We start from the raw sequence: 16,083 nt of genomic DNA, 5'->3' as shown, positions 1-16,083 counted from the left end.
CAATATAATTTCATTTCTTACTTATATACTTACAATAATAGAGTCAATATTTATTGATTCTTCAAACTTAAATACTCTGGCCTCTTTAAACCCAAAGCCTTTTTTATCAGAAATGTGTGTTTTGCAACAGACCGAAGGTGTTTTCTGTATATAACTCGCATCAAGCATAGCTTCTGTATTTCAAGTTTTTAACAATCCAATTTTAGTGATGGCCACCAAAAAATCGTAAATCTTGGCCTATGCAAAAAATTCCTAACAAAAACTTTTTTTCTTTATTAATAAAGAGATCATTGATTATTTATAATTCAAATCAATAATTCAATTTATTGACAAAAACCACATCTGGCGCAAGTCATACAGACAGATATAATTAGTACATAGATTTACTTCTATACTACTATATTAAAATAATAGACTCGAATTTTTAGTCTTTAATACCGAGAAATCGGAAGAATACTGTCTTTTGTTTTATATATTTTAAACATCTTTGGTACTTGAAGATTACCAATTTGTTTTTATTTTTTCTCAGTTAAGCTTCGCTAATTAATAATCAACGAAAATTCCTCAAAAAATCCCGGAAATCACCTGGATTTTTTGGATTTTACAATCTTGCACTTGCGCAATACATTCACACTAACGGGATCTTTAGTTTATATTTGTTTCCACAATATCACATCTGCCTGAATAAACTCAGAAATGATAATACAAATACGGGTAAATTTTCAATGGACTTTTGCTATATATTTTGTTCATATAAATTAATGATTTCTTATGAGAGAAAGTATAAAATAACAAATATACATTTCAACTAAGCACTTACTTTCATCTTCGTGATGACAAAAAATATTTGATTACATGCAAAAATGTTACATTATATTTGTTAGGAGAGTGAAGATAGAATATGTTTTATCGTTTAAATTAATAATGTCCTACAGACCCAGTTTTACAAAGAATATACGTGTACGTTGGTGAAAAGGTGTTGAGTTCTTCCATTCTATGGATTAAATTTTTTAGTTGAAAGGTATTTGCAGTCTCAAAAAGGTTTGTTGTGATGTATTTGACTGTTATTTTCAAGGCAACATCATTCATTAACTTTCTCCAAAATCGTTCCAGAGCGATTCTGCAATTTTCTGCTACTTTACGGGTATAAGTAAGGGAGGGGCTTTTCCCGAGACACAGTTAGGTTATTCAAACTAAGGAAAGTGTAGTGAAATTAATAGCATTATTGTAGGCTTATAGCTTTGTTATGTAAATGTCAATAATAAGGTGTATCGATGTACCTATTTCTAAATGTCCGATATGCAATGTCAACCCGTGCACGCACGGGTCAAAGTCTAGTATGTTAAATGCATCACGTATGAAGTTACAATTTCAAGATCACTGGTCTTTAAAATGTCATGGTCATATACAGTCTATAGGTCAAGGTCCCTAGAGAAGTAAATATATTTCTGTGGTATATGTACAAACTCTACCAACAGTTTATTATTTAATTACACTCAACGGGCTTGCTACACATCCTCCACAATATTTCACACACGTTTTGAACATGATATGAAATTTCATAGGTGGCGCTTTTCTCTAAGCGGGAGTTGTCGGTAACAGCTGATTAGCATACACAAAGCAACATGGAAGTCAATGGCGCAGTTGATCAGAGAGGAATTACTGTAAAAATGTGATTTCTAGAGCAACGATTGTTTGACAACTGTAGAAAAACTTATCAGGTGAGTGTATATTGACTTTATTTTCGAAATAATTAGTCATTTTTACAGGTGTTTTGTGGAAATTGCACTAAATGCATGTCGTATGCTCCACTTCCTTTTCTTCTGTTGTGACTACAAATGCTTAAAATAGAAAATAAAAAATGAAAATATGTAAATATATGATGGCATATTGTAATAATTTGAAGAACTATTTGTTGATATGATGTAATGGGAATGTCAATAATTTATAATCTAGGCTTATGAAACGAAATAGAACACCGGTACGTGCAGCAGACATGCATACGTAAGATAAATGGAAGTGATGACATATCGCAATTTTTGAAAGAAAACGACTGGTCGAGAATGACAAAATTAACACTGTGTCGTGGTATTTCCAACTTTTTTCTTAATAGAAATAGTTTATTCATTTTCTGCGAAAATACGTTGAGATGCTTTGTTTAAATCGTTTCCGTTTGTCGGGGAAAACCATGCGGCCTTAACGGTTTGTTGATTTCGGCCATTTGTTGACAGTTTATAATTACATGCCAGTTACACGTGAGAAAATGTGATAGGCCTATATACAGGAACGATAAATCACCTGTTGAATCATAGGAACATGTATTTATAATGAAAACATAATAATGTAATAATTTTGTTCAAATTAAAAAAAAAAGACTATCCCAGGTCATCCAGAAATTTTCCAGTGGACTTTGGGAATTAAATAAATTGCATCACATTTTGCTTAATAATACAATATTTTAAGATACCTCTGTCCAAAATATAACCAATCACTAGAATGGAAAGAATCCTAGCTGAGATTTCTCCTGTGAAACACCCTCTTGATATTTAATTTGGTGGAATATTGCATGATTTTGACACCTATAAAAGTGCAGATCTTTCAATATCAGTTCATTAAAATTGTCTATGGTCCTCCCAAAGTTCTGATTTAATCAAATGAAGACTTTAAGTTATAACAAATCTCCATGTAAAGAATTTGTTTTCATTCTTTTCAATTAATTTCTTTGAGTGAAAATGGGAATGCCATTGATCAAATCTAGGATTTTTTTTCCATTTTAAAATATTGATTTCAAGTTTGTTTTATGACAAGTAATGCTGTCTCTTCTTAAATCTTCAAAAAGTGACAAAAATAATATTGTAGGAATATCATAGAGATCCTAAACAAAATCCAATGTACCGGTACATGTATGTCAGATAAATGTAAATTTATAAAAATTGTTGATTTTATTCAATTCATTTTTGCTCAGTCTTATGATGTCTTGGACAGTCATCTGTACTGTTATCAGGTATTTAAACATAGAACACTTTATTTGATGGGGTGGTTCTAATTAGACATGGATCTTGTACATAAAATGCAGCAACAATCATGACAGGTCGACTACTTACAAGTCATGATGATTTGTTTGACTTCTTTTATTTGGAGATTTGAGAGGAAAAAACCTCCAAACTAAACCCAACCCAGAATAGCACCACCTGTAAGTAAATCATTTATTATAGTGACATGTATCTTTTACAACTGATAAGTATACAATTACATAAATCAAACACCCGGCCCATTGGACCTATAAGTCACTGTAAACACTATGTAATAATTTTAAATACATGCGTGAGAATTTACTGTCTTAATTTAAATGCAGAATGTAAAAAATTAGCAGTTTGTCTTGGAAAATTACAAATGAAAGTTCGAAATAGGTTGTCTTGAGATAAATATGAATTATTTGAAAAATTAACACTTTGATAAAGTTCACTTCTGAGATAGTTATATAGAGCAAATTTTACTTAGAAGCCTGTACTGAAGCTCATTTGAATGCTTTGACCAATCCCAAGGTCGGGGCGTGATGTGCAGTGAAATCATTGATGTTTCCTCCTGTTTGTGTTCTGGTATTTGGTTGTATAAGGTCAAGAACATGCATCAAGATTTTCTAGATTACATTAATGATGCAAACAGAATCTTTTTATTGAAAAAAAGGCATCTTTTATTTCAAATCTTACTAAAGGACTCTTTTATTTAATTTTTGATTTCAATAATAAGTCATTCTGGATTGATAACTGAAGAACTACAAATTTGTTGTAGATTTTAATATTTCTTGAATCTTAGACTAAGTTAATAGTAAAGAATTAACACATATTTTTGATTGAATGGAATTTACACTACCCGGTACATGTAAATGTTAATCAATCACAGACGATGCACACAATATTAGTGATAACTTCGGTACCTTCACCAAACCAAAGTTGCGTTTAATGAATCAATGAATATATATTTAAACATTAAAATGTATGTACATGCAGCTTTCATGAAAAGCTGTTTGTGGTATATGCCACATTTATTTTGCGCAATTTACTAAACTAAAGATCAAATGTTTTGCTGGGATATGTAATATATTGATCCAATTAGCTTTTTTAAAAGGTAAACCGGTATAAAAGACCACCTGTCTTAAGTAGCCACTTTCAGTATATCCCAGTGGTGGCCCTTAAAACCGGTTGGCTGTGTGTCATATTGCTCAATAAGAAGTAGTGAAACAAGCAGCTGCTGAATAACGTCCTTTTGATTGCAGCTAATCTCAGTTTGATATTTTTCACAGGTAACCATATGACAAATACAATATGTGTGATGTGGCAACTTTCAACCAGCGGCATTTCCAGGGCAGCACCAGTAACGGGGTCACAGAAAAGGGGGGCTACAATTTGTTCTGGAAGAACGACAAAACAGGAGGGGAGGAGGAGCGTAGAACTGCAGCATTTAATCACATGGACTCGGGTTTCTTTGACCAGCTGAACTACTGCGAGAGGTGACTTAGTCAATCCACCCATCACTAATGTATTTATGTCACCAGCACAGCGCAAACACACATTGTATTCCATAGGAATATTGATTTCTCAATTCCCAGAAAATTATTAGTTCTTAGGACTTCCCTTTATTGTTTTTTCATATTTCATTAGTGTAGAGTTCTTGGGTATCAGGGTAGGGGAATTCCACCTCTATGAAGTATTGATCTATGGGGTAATGTACTTCCTGATTCTATTATATGGGTAGGCCAGAGAAAAATTGGAAATTTGTATATGGAGCGATTATCTCTCTGCCCATTACTGGCACCTAGCAGTAATAAGAAAACTAATAAGCAGAGTGTTTGTTATGGTGTATCGATAGATCATATTTTTGTATTTTCTCGATAAGTGCCTGTATGAGATAAAGGTCTATGAATTGGTAGAGACTTCAATAGCTGTCCCACTTAGCGAAGCTTCTGCAAAACTAATCAGGCTGTGAAATGAATATAATTTACTATATCAATGTCATTGATATGATTTTGTGTTAGATTTATCATCTTATCTTAAAAATTGATTCCAGATATTGGTCATTTTTCTGCTGAAATTTTTGATTTGCACATGTTTAGCATTGACTGCAATTTGAGGTTCAATATTTGCTTTTAGCAGTTTTTGAAAATGAAAAGTCCTCTACCTTAATAATTAAAAATCAGGAGATTTAATCCATCATTGATCCCTGTAAAATCAAGGAAATCCCAGCCTAAGGGTGGGAACACTTTGTAACAGATTCTATAAGCAATGCTCTCGTAGGCTAATTCTAATGCATGATATATACTCATCCAGAATATTTTATTCACTGCTTTAGGTATGATGTCAATGCCAATGGTGACAAGTTCTCCAAGTTTGATGACATTGTGTCTCAGATCATAGAAGATGACAGTTCATTTTACGCATTTAATCAAAACCTTAAGAATCTGAACATTTCTTTCAACCAGGGAAGTAATGGGTAAGTTTTATGTGTGTAAATAATAAGCATGGATTAATATCTTTTTAATTTTGATGCAAGTGATTGATGAAATAGGTTGAAAGAGAAGTTAAACTTTGATCTTACATATCAATAAAAATAACTATTTTATTTGTGAAATTTTGTGATGGGGAAAAAACTTAGAAATTTACTTCAAACTTAAAGTTTCCTGATGAAGAATAAGAATAAAAAAAGATCTAGAGCCAAATTTAAGCTGTCTACAGTTAACACACAGTTGTGGGATTATTGTCAAAATGTATTGTTAAGTTAAGTTAAGTTGGGTTGTCCCCCTTTACATGCTGTATATGACTGGGTTTCAGTTCCACCAGTGTACCCTCCACGCCTGGTAGTGCCTGGTCCGCAGTGACAGACGAGATGCCACAGAAGCCAAGCACCACCACCTTTGACTTCAACCTGCCTGGACCACCCAGCCTGTCCAGCGCATCCAACAAAAACCTGTCCGACTTCAGCCCAGACATCTCCCTACAGGAGCTGGAGTCACTGCCCACCAAAACAGATGGACCCGACCTAGAGCTTCTCCAGTCCTTTATGATAGAACAGTCCAAGAAGAGTCTCAAAAACCAGGCTTTTCTGGATAACCATTTGACGGAAGCTTTCATGAGCATGTACGATGTTAAAACCATGCCTGCATCTCCTCCTCAGACCAAAAATCTGTCTCATCAAAGCATATCAGGGAAGGAATCTCAGAACTGCCAGCAATGGCCTACCTATGACAACCAGCATTATCTCAAAAGCCAATCAATGACTTCTTCCTATACACAACCTGGAAATTTTCCTCAGTATGCCAAGACACAACCCTATCCCCAAGATTCCTTTGACAAGGCAGAACTCCCAAAGTTTCCCCCTGAAGTACCCCCGCCCCTTGCATTTCCTCCTAGCAGAAACCTCAATCTGAAAGTAGAATCGATGAATTCTACAAGACACTCGGACATGAAGTCACTGAGTACCAGTAATCAGGACAAGATGTTGCGTGCTGGGATAAGTACATGTAATCAGGGATTTCATCCTACGGAATCGGGTGACAGGAAGAACATACTACAGCCAATCCAGATCAATACCCATAATGCTCTTGGCTACACCAGTTCTACTTCAGGTCAGAACACACCTGTGTCCCACCCTGGTAACAGCTATCAGGTGTTGGATAAGTATGGGGTGTCTCCAGTGACCAGTGCACAAAGAGTCGGTGTATCCACCAAGTCTCAGCCCAGACCCCAGGTTTGTGGGCTGATCAGCATAAATTTAAAATCATTTGCATTTTTATCAAATTTTGATTTAATTAAACATAAAGCAGCTATATTAAAATGTAGTCAAAATTGACAACAATTTGCCCTTGATTTTGCAGGATCTTTCCCAGTTACCTGCCTCCTACCCATCAGCCTTAGCTATGGATAAAACTCAGGCAGGAAGACCTAGTGCTCACATCTCCCAGGCCTTCAGACAGAAAATGGCCAAAATGACAACGCTTTCAAGCCCAACATCAGCCATGACAGATGTCAAATACTCACATGAGATGACTGACAAGACCCAGCCGGTCAGTCTGCACAGCCTCACCCCAACAAGTTATGGGGACGCCTCCACTGGTGCCCCCGTATACCACAAACGATACCCCAGGGACAACCACCCCCTGCAAGACTTTCAAACACTAGGTAATGATGACCAACATTAAATATCCCAATAGTTTTAGCCTGTTTATTCCCTCATGAGGGGATATGTTTTTGTGGGGGTGTTTAATACAGAAGCTTGTGGGCAGAATGAAAAGAAAACCTTAGCACTTAGATTCATTAAAAATGTTCATACCTCTTTAACATGGTAATGAATCAAACTCATTTTTAGATGATAAATATTATTATAGCTTAGTCCATTGACCTTGTTAAATATCAGTGTGTGTATTGTTGAGATTTTCCTGTTCTTGTTTTGTAACTATATTAGCATGTATAAGCAATCATGTCAAATTTCTTCCATTTAGATTATTTATCCTTGTTTACATTAGGTGCTGTGGCACAACCCCACCATCCAGCATTTGTCAAATACCTGCCAAACTTCATCGCCCCTCCCCACTTCCTCACCCCCTCTGGTGCCTTGCCTAGTGAAGCCTTTGAGTATTACCATGTGGATCCCTACGGCAGACTTATCCCTCCCATGATGGCACCAGAGATGTACGTGGACGTCCCCTACATCTACCCAGGAATACCCCAGGTCATTCCTAACATCAGGAACCCACGGTAAGTAAAGCCTCCGCAGATACTTGTATCTTGTGTGGGCTTCAAGATATTATACAAATCTGTATAACTACAGAAGACTGCCTTTCTTGATATTTCTAGACGGAGTGGTCCATCGAATGAGCTTCACCTGAAACTGGAGGAGTGCTACGAGCAGTTCAGAAATATTGAAAGGGAGAGGAAGAAGGTCAGAGCACAATAAGTTCTTTGACTATGCATTTTTAGTTATAATAAGATGTTATGAAATTGGTTATTTGAGTGTCAGACATTTTGTGGTGGGTCTTAACAAAAAACTGCTTCCATTAACAGACAGAGGCTGAGTTGGCCCGACAGAACCCGGGTAAGAAGGTGTCCAGTGCCAACAACATCGTGGTGCCGCGGCTTCCCTCCAACCCCTCCAGAGTGGACCGCCTCATTGTGGACTCCTTCAAGGAGCATGCTAGGGTAAGTCACCCAGAATGACAGGGATATTGCCCCTTGTTAGGGTTGTTAATTCAAAGTAACAGGGTATAAATAATAACCCATGCTAAGGTAGGCAGCTCAAAATAACAAACTGTAAGGTAGATATTAAACCTGAAATGTGGATTGCCATATATTTGTTTCAAAATTTCTCTCATTGGTTAAATTTTTCTCATTGGTTTTTCTAAAATGATTTTTAAACCACAGTGCCTGAAATGTGGATTGCCATTGTTTCTTACATCAGCAAGTGCTAAAATGATTTTAAAACCACAATGTACATGTATAGTTCATATTCAAATAATGTCTGTCATGAACATTTAGATTATTACCTTGGTGGACAAAATGGAAAAGCTGCGTGACTTTGTATTACACCCTCACATTCATTCTGCATTAGAGAGATGGTTAGAAGGAATCCGTAAAGTTCAGGCTCGTCGTAAAGAGGAGATAGTGAATGCCACAAATCGACATAGAAATGTTGGCAATAGACACCAGGAGGACAAAGGTACCAGTGGCTTACTTTCTAGATCAGTATTTATTCATTTGGTTGCTGGGGATCCAATGATTGTCTCACCGCTTGATACAATATATATTTTTGATAAAGATACATGAATGAGATTACCAAATAAAAGGGCTGGTATATTATTGGTTTTTTTGGTCTATTGTGTTTGAATATGACAAAGAGGGTGACAAACATTGACCTTGATGTATTGTCTCAAAGTTTATTGTGGCACTCCTCTGGGTTCCCAGTTTGTTTCCAGGGAGTCATTTGTATCTATCTATTGCCACATACCTGTACACGCCGATACATTAACCTTTATCATGAAGGAACATTCTTAATGCAAGTTACATTCCAAGAGGTCAGGGATGGTGGGTGGACGGGTAGGAAAGGGGTTTTCTCAAAGTTTTTACCAAGCATTTTTACAAGTATGTTTTTACAAAATAAGACTGCACTTCATCAGAATGCATATTTTGAAATTATATGATGAACTTACAAATGAAAGATACATGCTACAATTTTATTTTATTTTTTTTTTGCATGTTAGCAAAATATTTGAATTTATTTTCAGTGAGTTTGAAACTCTAACTAACACTTGGTGTTGTGTTGTAGATGTGCTGGCTCTAGCGGCCAGTATCGGGGAGCTGACCACACTGTGTAGGAAGGCCAGGACTGCCAACTGGTGTGCCCTACAGATGGCAGACAAAGACAACGCTCCTCTCACCTCACTGGGCTTTGAAATCAAAACAGAGATGACCAAGGAAGGATTCCCTGTGTACATCTCTCAGCAGAATGTGATAGAGCTCCAGGATACAGAGGAAGGTCAGAGTGGGGAGAACAGCAAGGCATGAGTGACTCCAGCATCAGGGGAGAGAAGTCAAGAGTGATGCCTTCAACAACAGCTCCAGTCTCTGTACTGTCGGTTATTGTAATAGTTGTCTGAGAAGTCGTATTAGTTGTAGCATTTACTAGCACTGATTTATCATGCCTGTAGATTAGACCTGTGTATTGTACGGTGCATTAGATACAGACAAAATAGGCTTTATTTGTGTAATTGCTGGTATTTGTAGTTGTGTTGTATTTTATCAGGATTACTAAGCCAAAGTCGATGATGAGAATGGGCAATAAGTCAGGATCAAACTGATTTCAAAAAGTGTTCAGTTGTCAAATTAGAAACAAGTTTTTGATTGTTATTATTTGAACTTAGAAATCATTGTGTTTGATTTTATAGGAATTAATTCTTTTGAATATACTCTTATCAAATTATAATGAATGCATTTTCTAAGTGTATTTTGTTGAAATAATGATATTGTTTTCTTCCGAAGATGATTTTTTAAAAATACATGTATTTGTTGCAAGGATGTGATAAAGATATTGTTTTTCATGTGTAGCATAATTTGAGTATTTAGAGAGATTTCCTGAAAGCCTTTCAATAATGAATATGAAACAGGTACATATTGTATTCTCAGATCTGAGGAACTTGTAGAAATAACAGTCCCCAATAAACCACATATCGTGGTAGCTTACATTTCAAATGGCAAAATGTTGCAAATTATGACATTCTGTGATAAATCTATTTGGTTGATTTTTTTTTCATTGATGACAAAGTATTGTAGAACTAAAGTATATCCTGCTTTTTGTTTGAATCTCATTATTTTTTTTCTGCCCAGAATTCATTTCTTTGTTGACCAATTCCCACTTTGTCTACAGAATTTAATTGTGATATTGCAGTCTTGCGACTTTTATTTACAAAGAAAATTAATATTTTATAGAAAAAGATACCATTCCACTGCTTAAGATTTTTCAAGTAATAGTTCATTGCTGGTTGTGTGTTTCATTTGTTTGATCAATATTCTTGTTTGTGATTTACCATTGATTCTAGTATATTTTTATATTGTGTGCTTCAAATGGCATATGAATAGCTCACAATGAAGGGCTAGAAGAAATTGTGCCTAGTATTTACCAATCAAACTCCGAGCTCTAAGGTGTCACTTTTTTTCTCTTCTAAATCCTAACATTTAAGTGTCATTAAGTTGGTACATGTAACTTAAGGTTGTTGACAGATAAGACATTTTTTATTACAGATATTTAATTGTCATTTGATGCAGCTGAGGTGAACAGCTATGAATATAGGTGTATTTTTATCTTGCTTGATACAGTTGCATTCTTCATCTCTAGATATAAATTACTATATTGATGCTACATATATATGTATATATTTGCTCAGAATGAATATCTCTGGAGCTATCTCGCTTAGAGTTTGGCAGTGTTAAGTTGTCTCTGGGGAAATGTTTACATATCGGATTGTCCCTTTTTATACAAGTGCTAGACTAAGCTTTGTAGGTAACTTCTAGATGTTGCAATTGCTGTGTGGCCAGTTAGTCCCCACTTAACACTTGTTCTTGGAATATCTTTCTACAACCGGGCAATACATTACAGCCTGTGTGTATAGAACTTCAGTTCCATATTTTAACAGTATTCAGACAGGATATCCACAGGAATCAAAACTATTGGTATTACTTAAGATGGATATATTTTTTTATAATCAGATTCCCTAGTCAGTCATCTGCCTTTGATTTCAAGCTATTTATTGATGTGCAATGTTTGTTTTTCCTTGCGGTTTCTTATGTTCTGTAATTGGACAGGATGTATATAGTTACTTTATATGATGTTATTATGCCAATGAACTGACAAATCCTTGGATTGTGGAGGATATGATTATTTTTTTGCTTGATGATAAGTGCTTCTGTGTTTGCTTGTTTAACACCTTCCCATTTATAACTATTTAATTGTCGCTCCCCAATACTATCTGTCCGTCTAACAGTCTCCAGTATCACACTATGATCTCTGGTCATTACTTAATTCACTAGGTTTGGATATGCAATACACTTAATGGGTCTTTTCAGGCTTCTTTGAGATCATGGGTGTAGTTTGGTGCAACTTGATTTCTAGTCTTCTTATGATTGACATGTTTTCCTTTCACTGTGTTTGTAACATCAAGTCTTACAACAGGTGTTTGATGTTTGTCACTTTATGAATATGTCTTAGTTCAAATATTTGTAGATTACTATTTAAATTGAGATGTTGTGTAGATTAGAAAATTTTCATGTTGAGTGTCTTACTGTGAAGGAATATAAATTGGCCTACTGGTGTATTGTCAGAATATAAGTTCAAAGTCAAAAGGTTTTATAGATTTTAAGTCTTCAATCAATTCTTTTTATCTACAGTAGTAAATGGTTGATCAGGTTTAAGTTAGAGGTGATGAAACCATGTCCTTGTGCTGTTTAAACAACACCTACATTTTTTAAAGTTCATTATTTTTTCAGAATATCGATTCAGTAGGATTTTTTTTTAAAAGGATAATCATAATGGTCATTTTTATTTTTCCTTTCCTTTGCCTTTTTTTTTAAAATTTAGATTTATTAGCATCTTTCCATTGTAATGTGATTAAAGTTGCTCCATGACAACAAGTTTGATAAACTCGCACACCCATGTTTTGTGGATACAAACACCTGACAAAAGGCATCCATGTTTTGAAACTATATTATCAGTCATTTTTGGTTTTTTTTAGGTGCTTCAGATTATGATAGTGCATGTGTTACTCTCTATTTTTGTATCTAATTGTGTGATATTTTCAACATATCCTTATGTTGCTAATCAAGTTTATATAAACAGTAGTAAGTAGACTTCTATTAGCTTTGGTATGTATCAACCCAAAAGAGAAGTGTACATGTATATATATATATATATAAATATATTATAGATTTGCTAGATGTGTTCAGTATTTAAAATCCATGTATGTATACAGCATATATATATATATATATATTTACACACTGAATGTAGTGCACTGATATTAGTAGAGGACCAATGTTGTTATGTATATTTATAGCTCTAGGTAACACAGCCCGTGTTGTATGTTGTGTGTAGTCTGTCCCGCTCTAGTTACTGGTGTTTGTGATATTTTATTCACTGTTACTTGGTGTATACTCAGATTGATTGCTTGGTGATATATTTAACCTGTGGTACATACCTGTAGTTGCTGTTACCTGTAGTTAGGGTTTTCTCAGGTTTAGGACGATCCTCATCAAACCAATTCATCAGCTGATAACAGTTGTACAGGAAGACAGCTTAGTAGTATTAGACAAAGAGCAATATTAAACACGAGATTCTTAATTTAAACAAACGAAGTCTTTATGTTGTAGTGAACACTTTTGCAGGTGTAGAATAATTTGTTAGACTGTACTTGTATTCATATTTTAGCCGTCTTGGTTATTGGGCATATTTAGAATGATAAGTTATTTTCACAATTAGTGATGTGCTATGATAGACATTTTATTCTTGTATCGATAACATAATCTCTGTATCAAGTGGCTGTATTCTAGAACTTTCCTTTAAGTGTTGCAAACACAACTGATTTCAGTTAAACTTAATTTATCTATGGTTTCATTTGAGTCTTCTGTTGAATTTTGTCATGTGTGTTTTGATGGAATTTAGAAAATGATTTGCTGTTGGCTTGTCAATTGAAATTTCTGTAATATTTTTGAAGTACACAAATGTATTGTTAAGTTTTACTTTCTGTTTGAATTTGTGTGGAAACAAGCCCAGTTCCACCCAGTTTTCCTGCAATTTGTGATACAAATACAGGTTTATGGTGCAAATTAAATGTATGCATCTGATGCAAAAGTTTTGACATTTGGAGGTTAGTACTGTAGAAATGTTAATAGTATTGGTTCTTTTAGTCACATATATTTGATATGTATAGAGTGTCAAGCAATAATCATGTTTTGTTACTTAGATTTGTGTATTTTTAATGTTTTAGCAGTGTAATACTTTTTTGGTATATTTTTGTTATAGTTTTGTGTTGACAGGACTTGCATCTGAGGTTAGATTGTTTTTCACTTGATTTTTTTTTTAATGATCAGAATATCTTAGCTTTTGCAGGTTGACAGTTCAACAATAGACAGTGTCTAATAATTAGCTTAATGCATTATTCCCGTCGACAGGGTATGTTTGTGGAACAAGTACCCCTATACTTGTAGTTGTGGTGATATATAGGCTTTTTTACTACTGGAGTATGCTGCTTTGCTTCTATTGCCAATAGCGTGCTCATTAACTGCATTCTCCTTGAATTGTTCATAAGACACAATGCTCACTATGTATGTTGTACACACTGATCGGGATTTGACAGATCTAACCTCAGTGCCTGACCGGAGAGCTGGATTTCTAACGGGTTCATTCTCTACACCTTGCATTCTATCCCAGGGGGTTACCCCCAAAACTTCCCTGTCTGTCTGTTCTTTCGGCAATTGTGTTAAGTAAAAACAAAAAAATGTTATGCAACAGTGTGATTTATCTAATGGTTATCCCTTTGTCCAGTGAAATAAATACCTCAGTAAATCAGTATATACCTTGAAAGTGCTGTTCGTTTAGTTTTTACCAATTTCAAGCAATGCAAGAACCAGCCTAGATTTTACACTTCATTTGAATGACAGATCTGAGAAACCAAATTGCTATCCTTTTGTAAAACAGAAGTATGCAGCCTGTTTGTTTTTATATTCAGTCATTATAGAATGATTAGATACCAAATAATCAAAACTTTTTTTGAACAATGAAATGTGTTCTGAGAATCAATGGAATACAGGGTTTTAGATATGCTCTATGTCTTATTCATTGTGTTATTTTATCTAACAGAAAATTCAGCATTGTGATGTCGTGTAATCAATTGAGAATTTACTACCAGTGTATTGACAGTATTGTTTTTAATGTAAATATTTAAAGATTTTGTTCAGAACTTTAATGATTTTAAAAATGAGAATGAGAGCATACAGGGTTTGAGATTGTTATCAGCGTATCGTGTTGACTTGCCATCTTTATCTGTATCACTTGGTGCCATACTTGGTTAACTTCAGCAACTCTGATCATCTGTTCCTTGTGTAATGTGTAACAATTTCACCTGGTTCCTTCAATAATGAGAGACTCTGTTATATCTTCAGTATGTCAGAAATTTTTACTGTGTTAGATAGACTATTTAAGAGCCTGTTAAAATAAGGCTGTAATTTTTATTATTGTGCATGTGTTCTTTGTCTTCCGAAAGACTTAGCAGTAATTAATGAATTAATCTCCTCGTTAGGGAAGAACCCCGAAGAAATGGCGGAAGTTGTCAACACAAGCAGAGGCCACTGATCTGTGTCGTGTGCTGCACTTTGTAGTTAGTCTTTTTATTGTATGCAAGTATTTATCTCAGTTTTCCTATTCAAGTTCTTTAGTGCTACTTTGTTGAGAGATCATGGAATGAGAGAGATGGGTTCGCAGGGCTTGGTCACCACATATCAAACGAGGTCTGGACTACAATACACTGTATTTTTTCTGTTCCATTTCTATTTCCTCAAAAAATAATTGGTCTGACAGATTCCAAAATGATTTGTTTTCTCTGTAAGAACTGGAGCTCTTTATGAAATGCAAATTAAGTGTGCCTTATACAACTTCCAGTATTCAGTATCTGTACAGGTTCTCCGTCTTTCTGTTCTTTTTTATTCCATCCTTGATTTGTGAAGTGATGACCAACACGAGGGTTGGTGACCAGGCATGTCGTTTTCTGTGCTCATTGCGGAGGCTAGTATGGACTGTACACCAAGCTGTCTAGCTGTGTCACATTTGACCGTAGCTTGACAGGCGATGGTGGCTTTGCGTGTTTAGTTGGGTTAGTGGATGAGGTGTATTTTTTGTATGAAGGCATTGGTTTATAATTATAGTAGACTGTGATAATCTGTTCAGTATCTTTCTTTTTTTCTCCCCTCTGGGAGTGCAATTGTAATTGTTTGACCAGGATATCTCTAACAGCATGAAATCAACTCTCATGCCTACCTCCTCAAATTTACCAATGCAATAGAGATATCAATGGAGAGAAATCTTCTTTTCACACATGCTAATGCATATCAAAAAAATAAACTTTCTTCTTTGTTTTTCATTTTTTTTTAAATGAAATTTATTTATGGTATTTAGTTAGATTTTAACTATTGTATTAAAGAATGAATTCATAAATCCAAATTTGTTAATTATAAACCGAAAGAGTGAGATTTTCAGAAAGTTATTGGAATGTAGAGTTGATGTTTACTTTTCAAAGTACTTTTTTCTATAAATAAAATTGTTTTCAATATGAAATGTGAGTTTTTATTTCTTGGTGGAAAGGACTGCCTAGTTGGATACATGTTGACCACTACATGTTATGATAATATATCAATTAAACAAAAACAAAAACCAACCATGGTTGCCTGGTCGTCCTCGGGAAAGATTCCAATAAATTTTTAATTTTTTTTACAGTGGGATAGCGTATAAGTCTGGTTTTGTTTATAATGTGCTAATTGGTTAAAACTTTTA

General features: G+C 34.8%; 1 protein-coding gene across 1 annotated transcript; it reads left to right on the top strand.

The window, feature by feature from the left end:
- Positions 1-1,565: 1,565 nt before the first annotated feature.
- Positions 1,566-15,867, top strand: LOC105325901 (uncharacterized). The gene is made up of 10 exons (XM_011425679.4): positions 1,566-1,721; positions 4,304-4,510; positions 5,350-5,490; positions 5,829-6,744; positions 6,872-7,175; positions 7,520-7,751; positions 7,851-7,935; positions 8,058-8,192; positions 8,529-8,709; positions 9,316-15,867. Exons 2-10 carry the CDS (start codon positions 4,326-4,328, stop codon positions 9,552-9,554), a joined length of 2,418 nt encoding a protein of 805 aa, XP_011423981.2. The 5' UTR covers positions 1,566-1,721; positions 4,304-4,325; the 3' UTR covers positions 9,555-15,867.
- The last annotated feature ends 216 nt before the right edge of the window (positions 15,868-16,083 follow it).

This window comes from Magallana gigas, chromosome 5, assembly GCF_963853765.1.
Source record: "Magallana gigas chromosome 5, xbMagGiga1.1, whole genome shotgun sequence".
Classification (NCBI taxonomy): domain Eukaryota; kingdom Metazoa; phylum Mollusca; class Bivalvia; order Ostreida; family Ostreidae; genus Magallana; species Magallana gigas.
The sequence above is the reverse complement of the archived record's forward strand: the minus strand, read 5'-3'. Positions and strand labels throughout refer to the sequence as shown.